At 44.7% G+C, this 13,559-nt stretch overlaps 1 protein-coding gene and 1 pseudogene across 5 annotated transcripts in view; one reads left to right on the top strand and one right to left on the bottom strand.

Moving 5' to 3' along the window:
- Positions 1 to 13,559, top strand: part of FANCA (FA complementation group A) — a 65,714-nt gene that overhangs the window by 20,766 nt on the left and 31,389 nt on the right. For all 5 annotated transcript variants that reach the window (XM_088027552.1, XM_088027553.1, XM_028091818.2 and 2 more), the window contains exons 15-21: positions 3,625 to 3,735; positions 4,748 to 4,843; positions 4,939 to 4,998; positions 6,099 to 6,187; positions 7,340 to 7,400; positions 7,480 to 7,529; positions 12,978 to 13,054. In XM_088027552.1, the coding sequence (XP_087883678.1) occupies positions 3,625 to 3,735; positions 4,748 to 4,843; positions 4,939 to 4,998; positions 6,099 to 6,187; positions 7,340 to 7,400; positions 7,480 to 7,529; positions 12,978 to 13,054 (544 nt within the window). The remainder of the gene's footprint in view (positions 1 to 3,624; positions 3,736 to 4,747; positions 4,844 to 4,938; positions 4,999 to 6,098; positions 6,188 to 7,339; positions 7,401 to 7,479; positions 7,530 to 12,977; positions 13,055 to 13,559) is intronic.
- LOC114203835 (ATPase inhibitor, mitochondrial pseudogene) lies at positions 2,384 to 2,767 on the bottom strand (annotated as a pseudogene).

Below are 13,559 nucleotides of genomic sequence, written 5' to 3'. Positions count from 1 at the left end.
TTCTTCGGTGGGAGCTGAATGGTGATGGGGGTGGTCTTCTTTCCATCTGCTGGCTTTTTTTTTTTAGTTTTTATTGTAATCACCCAGTGCTCATCACAAGTGTTCTCCTTCATCCCCCTTACTGGACATCAGAGACGAGGGAAACAAAAGCAAAAATAAACTCTCGGGACTTCTTGGTGAGGTTTGTGTTAAATGTATAGATTGCTGGGGCACTTGGGTGGCTCAGTCAGTTAAGTGTCTGACTTCAGCTCAGGTCATGATCCTGGGGTCCTGGGATCAAGTCCCACGTGGGGTTCCCTGCTCAGTGGGGAGCCTGCTTCTCCTTCCCCCTCTGCTGCTCCCCCTGCTTGTGCTCTTTCTCTCTCACAGGTAAAGTCTTTTAAAAAAAATGAAAAATAAATGTATAGATGGCTTTAGTATAGACATTTTAACATTGTGTTCTTCCACTCCATGACCGTGCTATGTCTTTCCATTTCTTTGTGTCCTCTTCGATTTCTGTCTTCAGTGTTTATAGTTTTCAGAGCACAGGTCTTTCACCTCTTTGGTTAGGTTTATTCCTAGGTATCTTAGTGTTTTTGGTGCAGTTGTAAATGCGGTTGTTTTCTTAATTTCTCTCTCTGCTGCATCATTATTAATATATAGAAATGTAACAGATTTCTGGACATTGATTTTGTGACTTTACTGAATTTGTTTATCAGGTGTAGTAGTTTTTTGGTGGTCTTTTGGGTTTTCTATATATAGTATTATGTCATTTGCAGATAATGAAAGTTTGACTTCTTCCTTGCTGATTTGAATACCATTTATTTTTGTTTGTGGTCTGATTTCTATGCTGGGACTTCAGTCCTGTGTTGAATAAAAGTGGTGAGAGTGGATGTTCTTGTCTTGTTCCTGACCTTAGGGGAAGAGACTCTCGGTTTCTCCCTTGTAGGGTGATGTCAGCTGTGGGTTTCTTATATACAGCCTTTATATGTTGAGGAACGTTCCCTCTAAACCTACTTTGTTGAGGGTTTTTATCATGAATGGATGCTGTACTTTGTAAAATGTTTTTTCTGCTTCTATTGAAATGATCATGTGATTCTTAACCTTTCATTGATGTGATGTGTCACATTGATTTGCGAATAGTGAACCACCCTTGTAGCCCCGGAATAAGTCCCACTTGACTGCGGTGAATGATTTTTTTTATGTATTGTTGGATTCAGTTTGCTAGTATTTTGCTGAGGATTTTTGCATATTTGTTCATCAGGGCTGTTGGCCTGTAGTTCTTCCTTAGTGGAATTTTTCATCTAGTTTTGGTGTCAGGGTAATGCTGGCCTCATAGAACGAATTTGGAAGTTTTCTTCCCTCAGTTTTTTGGAATAGTTTGAGGAGAATAGGTATTAACTAGAAATGTTTGGTAGAATTCACCTGTGAAACTGTCTGGCCTGGACCTGCGTTGGTTGGGCGTTTGTTTTTTTTTTTTAAGATTTTATTTATTTATTTATTTGACAGAGCGAAAGAGCACAAGCAGGGGGAGCAGCAGTGGGAGAGGAAGAAGCAGGCCCCCTTCCCATCAGAGAGCCTGATGCGGGACTCGATCCCAGGACCCTGGGATCATGACCTGAGCCGAAGGCAGATGCTTAACCATCTGAGCCACCCAGGCGCCTGGTTGGGAGTTTTTTGATGATTGAATTTCTTTGCTGGGAATTGATCTGTTCAAGTTTTCTATTTTTTCCTCTTTCAGTTTTTGGAGGTTATATGTTTCTAGGAATTTATCCATTTCTTCCAGGTTGTCCAATTTGTTGGCATACAGTTTTTCATAATAATGTCTCATAATTGTTTCTATTTCTGTGGTATTGGTTGTTACTTCTCTCTAATTTGTGATTTTGTTTATTGGGAGTCCTTTCTCTTTTTTTCTTGATAAGTCTGGCTAGAGATTTTTCATTTTTATTGCCTTTTTTTTTTTCCAAAGAACCAGCTCCTGATTTCATTGCTTGCTTCTTTTTTTGTTTGTTTGTTTATTGTTTATTTCTGCTCTCATCTTTATTACTTCCTTCGTTCTGTTGGTTTTAGGTTTTGTTTGTTGTTCCTTTTCTAGCTCCTTTAGGTGTAGGGTTAGGTTGTATTTGAGATTTTCCTTGCTTCTTGAAGGCCTGTATTGCTATAAACTTCCCTCTTAGAACTGCTTTTCTGCATCCCGCAGGTTTTGGACTCTTGCATGTTCATCTTCATTTGTTTCCATGTACTTTTTTTCTTCTTCTTTGCCTTCTTGGTTGACCCACCCATTCATTTTTTTTTTTCCACTGATGACAATTTATTATAATCTGTTGGCAGTACACAGATAAGATATTAATAAAACCACAACTCTGCTTCCATAGCAGCGGGCAATGATATGTAGCTGTGCTATGGGAAGTGTGTATGTTTAATCATCATCATCATGTTTTAGATGTTTGATCTTCTTCTTGTGCCGCTCAATTTCTTTCTGCAGACGTTCAGTTTCCTTTATATGATGGGTGATTTCCTCTTCATGGTGTTTCTTCAAGGTTGCCAGTTGTTCTTTAGTGCGTGCTCAGAAGTATCGTTCCTCTTCAGCTTGCTCTCTCTTTCCGAAGGCCCCACCTGCCTCCCGGATTGAGCCCGCGCCGGAGTCTGACCGTTCGGAGCTGAAGCCTCGGGCTTGTATGGCCCTAACGCCCCACACACCCAGCTGCACCCGGGCGGCCAACGCGGTGACAGCCGTTGTTGTAGCAGGACCCACCCATTCATTTTTAGTAGCATATTTAACTTCCATTTATTTGTGGTCTTCCGAGGTTTTTTCTTGTGGTTGACTTCTAGTTTTATAGCATTGTGGAGTGTGTTCTCTCCATCTTCAGGTCGAGTTCTGGGGCATTTGGGATGATTTGATTGTTATCTACTTGTGTTTGTGGGACAAGGCGAGCCTCGGATCCTCCTGCTCTGCTGTCATCTTGCTCTCACCTGGTGGCTTCTTGTGCCTGCATCACCGTCCTATTCAGAAGAATTTCGACAGAATCCTGCGCCCCCCTGCCGCGGGCCCCCACACCTTGTGGCGGAGGCTGTGGCGTTCTGGGGAGCTGGGCCGGAGCAGGACTTTGTGTGGCTGTGTGTTCGGTTCTCTGGGCAGAGGCTCCTTGCCGCCCATCAGGGCCGATGCCCGTTGTGGGATCCCCAGGCGCCCTCAGTTCCTGGAAGGGCCGGCTTTTCTCTTGTGAGCTGGGCACTTTCAGCGTCCCGAGGGGCTGCCCTTCTTGGCCCCCTCCCCTGTGGTGACCTTGTCTCCTCACAGAAGAGTCTGGGAGTTACCGTGGTTCAGAAGTGGCTTCATTGTGTAGAATGTAATTATTTGTTGAGGAAAGAGCCCTTGTGAGGGCAGCTAATACACTGTGCTCCTCAGGGTCACAAAAAGATAGCACAGTTACTGTTTTCTAGAGGAATGTATTTTTAACTTTTGTTCTAAATAAATTTTCAGCCCGTCTTCTCGGGCAGGCAGAGCCGGGCGTCATGGGATTACAGGAGCCCGGGTGACTGTGTCTCCCTTCGGCTTCGGCCGCAGCGTGACATATCCCCGCGTGGGTGGCATGGCCCCTCGTGGAGCTGGCTGCTGGCTCTCACGCCTGCCTCTCCCCCCAGGCCTCCTTTGGGAGCACGAGGGGCTTCCACAGTGGCAGCAAGAAGACATTGGTCTTTCTCTTCAAGTTCCTGTCAGACCTCGTGCCCTTTGAGGCTCCCCGGTATATGCAGGTGAGCAGAGGCCCACCCACCCGGGCATCCCGCTGGCTTTGCCCTGTGCAGACCTTACAGCTAGGGATGTGATTGTGCTCGCGGGCACAGAAACCACGTGTGTGCTGGTAAAATGCCCAGGAACCAGCCCGTTGTCCATCCCTGGGGGGTGGTTGGCGACAGCACACAGCCCCTCGCAAGGATGGGCAGGTCTGTGCCGGCTCAGAAGGATGTCTTCAGCACCCACTCAGCGGGAGGACATTGTCATGTATGCTACAGCCCCATGTTTGGGTTTTAAATGATAGATCTTTTCTTTATTTTTTTTTTTATTGGTAGTTTCAGGTTTTTATTTAAATTCCAGTTAGTTAACATATACAACGATACAGTTTTGTATTGAAGAAGAACCAGAAGGATATACCCCAAAGTGCCCATGGCCTTTACTTCCAGACGTGGAAGACATTACACCCTCTATAGAGTTTGCATTTTTAATAACCAATCTGTATGAATCTCATAGTTAAAAATGCCTTACTGCAAGCTTTCTTTTTTAATCAGGTAACTCTGCCCAGCATTCTTTGAGGGGTAGGGCAGTGGAAACTGATTCTTACTTTTTTTTGTAATTCAGAGATTTGCATTATGTTCCAAAGAATACTTGTGACCTAAGGGACAAAGAAGCATAGAGAATGTACCATCACCGAGTGAGCCTCAGAACCTCCCCGCTGCCCTGAGGGCTTGACCCCTTCTCTCCCTGGGGCTGGGGCACCCCTGTGTTTGTGCGTCAGGGGAGAGACGGGGTGAGTGCCAGGCTGCGCTGGGTGAGGGCCAGCTCTGTGCGAGGACCCGGCCACATACTCTCCCTGGGCCGGGATTCTGTCTGTTCCATTCCTGGCTTGAGCCCCCTGCGTCTTTGGCTCATCCCTTGAGTTTCCCACCTTTGGTGTAAGCTCAGGTGTCCACGGTGAGCTGTTGCTGCTGCCCCAGAAAGCCACCCCCAGTTCAAGGACTGATGGGGCCCTGCTCTGCCATCTGCCTGCAGGTGCACATTCTCCACCCGCCACTGGTGCCAAGCAAGTACCGCTCCCTCCTCACGGACTATGTTACGCTGGCCAAGACACGCCTGGCTGACCTGAAGGCGAGTCATGGCCTCCCCTCCCCCGCAGCAGCAGCTCCTGAGCCTCTCTCCGCAGAGGCCAGTGCCTCATGGTCCCCACCATGTCCCCTCTTCAGGTTTCAGTGGAAAACATGGGCCTCTACGAGGATCTGTCTTCAGCCAGGGACATCACGGAGGTAACGTCACCTCGGTTCTGCTGCCCCCTGTGGCCTCTGGCCTGTGCTCACCAGCACAGTCTGATTTCCTGTGACTCTGAGCTGAGCATTTGAGCCTGTTCTGTCTGGTGTATCTGGAGGACGGGAGTTAAAGCAAGTTACCGTGTGCAGGACGGTCTTTTAGATCTTCATTCATGTGGGTGTGCATTGAAGAGGAGGTCTTTAAAATCGGGTTGGAGGAAGATCCTGTGTTTCTAAGAATTGCAGGAAGAAGTGTTAACTGTATTTATGTAAACCAGATGTCAGATGGCTGTATGGTGTGTGTATATGTTATTTTAAGATTCTCTTACTTAGGGGCGCCTGGGTGGCTCGATCAGTTAAGCATGCCTTCCCTCTGCCTGCCACTCTCCCTGCTCGTGCTCTCTCTCTCTCATAAATAAATGAATAAAATCTTTAAAAAAAAAAAAGAAAAAGACTCTTACTTAAAAGCTGTGAATGGCCAGAGAGCCCTTACAGCTGCCATGAAAGTGTTAGGTGAATATTTTTAAGTATTTATTTATTTTTCAAAGATTTTATTCATTTATTTGAGAGAGCATTAATGGGGTGGGAGAGGGAGAATCAGACTCCCCACAGAGCAGGGAGCCCGATGTGGGGCTCGATCCCAGGACCCTGGGATCATGACCTGAGCCGAAGGCAGACGCTTGACCAACAGAGCCCCCGAGGGCACCCCATATTTTTAAGTAATGTAGGTATCTACTTAAGAATCATTGCTGCTGATATGTTGTCATTTCATAGTTTTTTCAGCTCTGAAAAGTTAAGTCCCTCCTCCTTCCTCAGAACGCTGCCTTCTCCTCGAGGGGAGCCAGGAGGGTGGCAGAGGCTTCCCGAGGTGTTGAATGGTCCCCGGGGTGGCTCGTTGCCAGCATTCGGTCCCTTTCCATGGTCTTGTTGGCACTGGTTTGTCTGAACATCCCCTTGCTGTGCCGGCAGCGAGCGCATGGCTGTCCACCTTGAAACGGCAGAGTTGTGGTGCCGAAGGGTAGGCTGATGGCACCTTCCCTGCTCAGTATCTTTTCCTTCAAATCTTCTGTTCCTTCCCCATCCTCCCTGGATGGAGCCAGCCCCACAGCCAAGCGCACCAGGATGTGGAGAAGGCCGTTGCGGTATTTGAACACACAGGGAAGGTTCCTGTCGCCGTCATGGAGGCCAGGTAGGGTCATGCTTCTTGGAGTTGTCCCATCTGTTCTCAGACCCATGCGGAGCAGGGTGGCTGTTGTGTTTGTGGGTGACCTAGGATAGAGGCCCCAACACGAGTCCTGTAATGAGGTGGTGCAGAGCCCTTGCTGTGAAACTCAGTTTCTTGAGAAAAGCCAATGGGTATTGTTGAGTAGAGCCCACAGAGAAGGACGAGAATGAGCCTCTGGTTGGTTGGTTGGTTGATTTATTTTTAGTTTTAATGATTTTATTTATTTGAGAGTGGGAGAACAAGCAGGGGGAAGGAGCAGAGGGGGAGGGAGAAGCAGACTCCCTGCGGAGCAGGGAGCCTGATGTGGGCTCGTTGACCTGAGCCAAAGGCAGACACTTGACTGGCTGAGCCACCCAGGTGTCCCAAGCCCATGGTTTAATAACGATTTTTTATTAGTGCTTCATGGGTGACCAGTGTGGGGCCAGGACAGAATTGAATAGCAAAATTTTGTTGAATTTGGTGATCCCCAGACATCTGGAACTCTGGTTATTACCAATGTGGGTAGCTTTTTGAAGGCATTGCTTTTCAGAAATGTGAACTGGCTCTAGCTCCCAGGATTTCTACTCAGCCCCAAGGAGAATACCTACAGCTGACCTGAAATGACTAACCCAGATCACATGGCTGTGCCTCCGGCAGAGTGTCTTCCAGATCCTTGGGATGGAGGGTTGTTGTTTCCTTTTGCATGAAATGTCCCAAAAGAGTGAAAAAGAAGACTAAAAACAGTAGTATAGGGGCGCCTGGGTGGCTCAGTTGGTTGAGTGTCCAACTCTTGATTTTGGCTCAAGTCATGATCTCGGGGTCCTGATATTGAGCCCCGTGTTGGGCTCCGTGCTCAACAGGGAGTCTGATTGAGATTCTCTCTCTCCCTCTCCCCATCCCCCCTCTCGCATGCTCATATGCACATTCACATTCTCTCTCTGAAATAAATAAATCTTTAAAAAAAGAAACTGTGGTATAATATCACAGCCATGTGGCATGAAATGAGACAACCCGCCGGTCCCACCCTGTGAAATGCAGTGAGTTTCTGTGGAAATGGATGTTTTCATAGTTGTCAGTAAGGTTTTCTAACGCTTCTGTCGTCTGTGACGCCTCTGAACCTGCTCTTCTGTGTTGCAGCATCTTCAGGAGACCTTACTACGTGTCTCACTTTCTCCCCGCCCTGCTCACACCTCGAGTGGTCAGTACATGTGGTCATGGACTTGGGGCCCAGGTGGCAGAGAGCAGATGTCTCACTTGAATCCTGTCTTCCCCCACAGCTTCCGAGAACCCCTGATTCCAGAGTGGCCTTGATAGAGTCCCTGAGGAGGTATGTAAGGATACCTGTTTCCAGAACAGTTTTTGACAAATGCGAAGAATTGTGGTGCTTTTGTAGAAAAATGTGTTTTATTTATAAAATTTTGGCTCAAAATTGGTTAAGATTTTATCTTGTTATTATTTTTAAAAAGATTTTATGTATTTGCTTGAGGTAGAGCACAGGCAGGGGGGCGACAGAGGGAGAGGGAGAAGCAGGCTCCCCGCTGAGCAGGGAGCCCAAAGTGGGGCTCGATCCCAGGACCCTGGGATCATGACCTGAGCCGAAGGCAGACACTTAACCGACTGAGCCACCCGGCTGCCCCTCTTTTTCCTATGTTTAATTTTTTTATTACACATGTTTACAGCTACAAAGTATGTATGTATATACGCACACATCACATTGTGTCATTCTGCAGCTGGATTTTCACTCATCTTGATGCCCGTGTGCTCTGGGTCACTTATTTAACTACAGCATTGAATTCTGTTCTGTGGCTACAGCTGCTGTATTGCACGCCCCCAGCACCCATGGGACCAGACCAGTCCCATGGTCTGCACAATAACTACCTTGATTAATTTATCAATCCCCTATAACAGAACTCTTATGTGAACTCCAGTATGTTTTAGTAGTCCTTCAGTGAACATCCTTGGATGTATCTCCATGAAAATTCAGAATTTTTAGTTAAATTTCCTTAATTTGATAGATTAATTTGTGGGTAGTTGACTTTGTTATAACTTTTTCCTTCCATGAACATAGTATATCTGCTTAAGCCTTTCAGTAGTAGATTTTTCTGTCTTGTAAATTTTTTGTTCAATATACTACTAGGTACTTAGATTTTGTTGCTGTGAAAAGCATATTACTTTTTTGGGGGGGTTATTGCTGGGGTATAGGTGCTCCCCTATCCAATAACCCTGCTGGTTAGTAGATTTTTTTTGTAGATAATCACATTGTCTATGAGAATAACAGTTTGTCTTTTCCTTTCTCATCTTTATACCTCTCCATTTTTGTCTTACGTATTGGGTAGGCTTTTTAGTATAATATGAAATTGTAGGAATAAGAAGCTGTCTTGTTCCTGACTCAAATAGGAATGCTTCTAAAATTTTACCAATACTTCTATATGCTATAGTCTCCATATATTTTCATATGCTTTTTACGATATTAAGAAAGTTCCCTCTGTGAATTTGCTAAGGACTTTTAGCATGAATTAATGCTTTTGTTGCATCTCTTAATATGGTTTTTGCTGTTCTGTAATCTGTTATAGGATAGATTACATTGATTTTTTTCACTGTCCTTGCATTCTGGATCATTTCCTACTTGGTAATGATTTTGTTATTATAGAGGCTGTTGAATTTGAATTAGTGATACTTTATTTAGGATTTTTGTATCTATGTCTCATACTTTTTCACTCATCTTGGCTGCTTTGACATCAAGGTTATAGTACCTCGTGAAATGAATTCGATGGCCTTCCCTCTTTCCTGTCTCCTAAAACAGTCCGTATAACATAGGGATTCTGTGTTCCTTTAAGTTTGGTAAAACTTGGCTATAAAATCATCTGTTCCTGGTATCTATTTTGGAGGCAGGCTCTTGACAACTGATTCAGTTTCTTGAATGTTTATTGGTTTAGTCAGGTTTTTTATTTCTCCTTGCGTTGTATGTTTCTAGAAAACCATGTGTTTCATCTAAATTTTCAAATTTACTGACATAGCATTGTCAGTAAATCCCATCATTTATATATATATATATTTTTAAGTAGGCTCCATGCCCAGTGTGGGGCTTGAATTCACAACCCTGAGATTAAGACCTGAGCTGAGGTCAAGAGTCAGATATTTAACTGACTGGGCAACCCAGGCGCCCCTCTTCTTTTTTTTCTAATTCCTGCTAGTGTTAATTTTGCCCTTTCTGGACGCCTGGGTGGCTCAGTTGGTTAAGCAACTGCCTTCGGCTCAGGTCATGGTCCTGGAGTCCTGGGATCGAGTCCCACATCGGGCTCCCTGCTCAGCAGGGAGTCTGCTTCTCCCTCTGACCCTCCTCCCTCTCATGCTCTCTGTCTCTCATTCTCTCTCTCACAAATAAATAAGAAATTAAAAAAATAAAAAAATTTAAAAAAAATTTTGCCCTTTGTTACTCTCTCGTTAAAGATTTGTCTGTTGTATTAATTTTATCGCATAACTACTTTTTGGTATTACCATACCTGGTATTTTTTATCTTCTATTTCATTGCTTTTATTTATTTATTTATTTATAATTTAATTTTTTTTTTTTTAAGATTTTATTTATTTGACAGAGACAGAGAGAGGGAACACAAGCAGGGGGAGAGGGAGAGGGAGAAGCAGGCTTCCCGCTGAGCAGGGAGCCCGATGCGGGGCTTGATCCCAGGACCCTGAGATCATGACCTGAGCCAAAGGCAGATGCTTAACGACTGAGCCACCCAGGTGCCCCCTTTTTATAGGTTCTTAAGCTGGTTGTTTAACTTGGTGTTTTATCTTTCTTGTGTTTTAATACAGGTATATCTTAATAAATTTTACCTCTGTTACTTTAGTGCCTTCCAAAAGTTTCAGTATATAGTTCTTAGATTGTCATTTAGCTATAAAATTTTACTACTTGTGTTATGATTTTCTTATAATTTTTAGTTGTAAATGAATTGAAAAATTTTCCAAACATGTAGGTGTTTGTCCCTGAGCTTTTATTGTTGATTTCTAATTATTTTCAAAGAATATGATTAGCTTTTTATGGATTTTTATTAAATTGAGACTTTGTCATAGACTATATACATGTTCAGCATTTGTAAACATTCACTGAATATTCTTTAATTTGGAGGTGTAGTGTCTGTCTGTTACATTGTACCTGTTCTTGAGTTTCCTGTATCCTGACCAGTTTTCTGTCCCTTTGGTTTATCAGTTTATTATGGATGTTGTTGTGGTTTTGTCGTTTTCTCCTTGTAATTCTGTCAGATTTGTGTTTATGTATTTTGAAGCCTATTTTATCAGTTGCATATGAGTTTATGATTGTTAAAGCCTGCAAAATATAGCCTTCTTTCTGGGTATTTTTTCATTCATTATTATGTAATGTCTTTAATAGGCTTTATTTATTTATCAGGCTGTTAATGCCAGCTTTTTTTCCGTTTTTTTTCTTTTTGGTGTTTGCATGGTATGGCTTCCTCATTCTTTGACATTTATTCTTAGGCTTTAAAAAATTGTTTTTGGGAGCGCCTGGGTGGCTCAGTTAGTGAAGAGTCTGCCTTCAGCTCAGGTCATGATCTCAGGTCCTGGGATCGAGTCCCATGTCAGGCTCCCTGCTCAGTGGGGGGTCTTGTCTTCCCACCATCCCACAGCCCACCTCCCCACCCCCGCTTGTTCTCCCTCCTCCCCCCATTCATGCTCTCTTTCGCATGCTCTCTTTCTCAAATAAACAAGTAAAATCTTTTATTTATTTATTTATTTTTTAAAGATTTTATTTATGTATTTGAGAGAGAGAGAGAGAGAATGAGAGAGAGAGAGCACGAGAGGGAAGAGGGTCAGAGGGAGAAGCAGACTCCCCGCTGAGCAGGGAGCCCGATGTGGGACTCGATCCAGGGACTCCAGGATCACGACCTGAGCCGAAGGCAGTCGCTTAACCAACTGAGCCACCCAGGCGCCCCCAAATAAAATCTTTTAAAAAATTGTTTTTGTCAAAGTCAAATAAGGATGTAGATTAAAATGTCAGCTTTATAAAGTTTATCAGGAGAAACAGCCATTCCCTCACCCCTCCCTGCCATTTCTTTTTCTCCGGAGGCAAGCATTTTCAACTCTTTTTATAGATTTTATTTATTTATTTGACAGAGATAACACAGGTAGGCAGAGTGGCAGGCAGAGGTAGAGGGAGAAGCAGTCTTTCCACTGAGCAGGGAGCCGGATGTGGGGCTTGATCCCAGGACCCCAGGATCATGATCTGAGCTGAAGGCAGCTGCTTAACCAACTGAGCCACCCAGGTGCCCCACATTTTTAACTCTTAACTGATTCTTTTATATTTATCTCTATATTTCTTCTTTTCTTCCTTTCTTTCTTTTTTTTTTTTTTGGACAGCTTATTCGGCCCTCACATTTGGTAGGTAGTTTGGTGGGGTATAGAAATCTGGGTTGGAAATACTTTTCCTCACATTTTTTAAAGTATTGCTCCATTGATGTCTAGCTTCTAGTGTTGATGTTGAGATACTATGTTTCTGATTCTTTGCATGTGACCTGTGTTTTACTCTCTGGAGACTTGCAGTATCTTTGTTGTTCCCTGTGCTCTGAAATTTTACAGCTGCGTATTTGGGTGTGGGTCTAATTTCATTTCTTGGCGAGGCAGAAGGTGGGCCTTTTAATCTGGCAATTTATGTCCTTCAGTACTAAGAAATTTTCTCAGATATTTTAAAATCTTTTGTTAATGAAAAATTTAAGACAGAAAATAGAATAGTATTTGTGTGGCGCTCACATGCCCCTGTCCCCCCACCACTCTGGGCTGTTTGGAAGCAAACCCCAGGCCCAGACGATGTCAGTAGCTTGTTTCGTGCAGGTCTCCTTTCCTGTGTGGCTTCTTCCTGCGGCTCCCACTTCCCAGACATTGGATCGCCAGGATTGTCTTGTGACTTGTTCTCTGTCACATTTTGCATATCTGGTTTTTTGGGTGTTATTTTCTCCTCTTTCAGAGGGATTTCTTCCGGTTTATCTGCCCGACCCTTCTGTCACTGTCTTAGCTCTCTGAGGATGAGTGGTGTCTGAAATGTTCTTTTATGTGGATTTCTCCATTTCCTCAGATTTGCTCTTTTTCTTTGCATTGGTTTCTGATCCTGAATCTCACGGTTTTCCAGTCTCTGGGTGCGTGCTGAGCTCCCCTCTGCGGGCTGTCCCCTGCCTCGCTGCGGCCCGCAGTGGGACTCCTGCCCTGGGGCCCATCCAGCTCCTTCCCTGGTTCATCGTCTGGGTTTGCAGCACCGTGGGGTGGCTGCCCTCCTGCCTCACTGCTCATTTGGAGACTTTGTGTCCTGTAGGCCATGCCACTGCACGTGTCCCATACCTGGGCTGCCACTCGGTGGTTCCTGCTCCTCTGAATGTCCTTATCACAGGACTTTGTTCTATAATTCTGTGTGTTTTTAATGACATAAATTGGGTGTTTTTCTCAGTATTACTCATTAAAAGTAATTATAAGTTCATTAAAAAAATTTGGAAATTACTCAAACTTTATTGAGAGAAGTAAAAATCATTTATAATCTCACTATCCTAAGACAACCACATTGGCAGATATTTGTATATGGCAAATTATGAACAGTAAGGACCATTTGATTCATGTAATGGTTTCTTTTTTTTTCTAAAAACAGGGTCATACTATAAGGTATGGATAATAGATTATATCATGTATTTTTGTTTTATGATAGTTTTTGGAATTGTGAGCTTGAGGACTAATTTGAGTCATAACTGACTTGGTTTTCATGTTTTCTCCTGATCCAGGGCAGATAAAATTCCCCTGTCTCTGTATTCCACCTACTGCCAAGCCTGCTCCACTGTGGAAGAGAAGAAGCCAGAACGTAAGGTTAATGGGTCTGTCCGTCCCCAGGACGGGTACCTTCTACTTCCCTAGTCACGAGGTGTGCAGGCCACACCGTGGGCCAGTGCTGATCTGGCTCAGTCAGGAAGGAACCCCCCCCCGCCCCCAGCCCAGAAGTCCTGGAAAGTTACCTGACAGGGCATCTCCCTGAACGTGCTGCATGAGGCTGTGATGTGCCTTCTGCTTGCCTGTCCTGATTCGGGCAACCTGTCAGATGAGGCTGCCGGGCTTGAGGCCTGCAGTGTTGATTCTGAAGTGGGGTGTCGTGGGGGGTCTGCTTCTTGGGACGGTTGAGTTCATCTGTAGTGGGTTGGGGATTGCTCAGCTCATGGGCATCCGTGTATAGACCTAGGTCCGATCTGCGACAGTGTGCGTGAGACAGCGGTGCTTAGAGCCGCTGGGCGGCCTTGCTGGCGTGTCCCCACCTATATCCCGTTGTCTCTGCTAACAGGGTGGTGGTGGGAGGCTCATCCGGAGGAGGGCCT

This window comes from Eumetopias jubatus, unplaced genomic scaffold (assembly GCF_037043125.1).
Source record: "Eumetopias jubatus isolate StellerSeaLion01/CBP00866 unplaced genomic scaffold, mEumJub1_p1.0 scaffold_10, whole genome shotgun sequence".
Lineage (NCBI taxonomy): Eukaryota > Metazoa > Chordata > Mammalia > Carnivora > Otariidae > Eumetopias > Eumetopias jubatus.
This window is presented reverse-complemented; position numbering and strand designations above follow the sequence as displayed.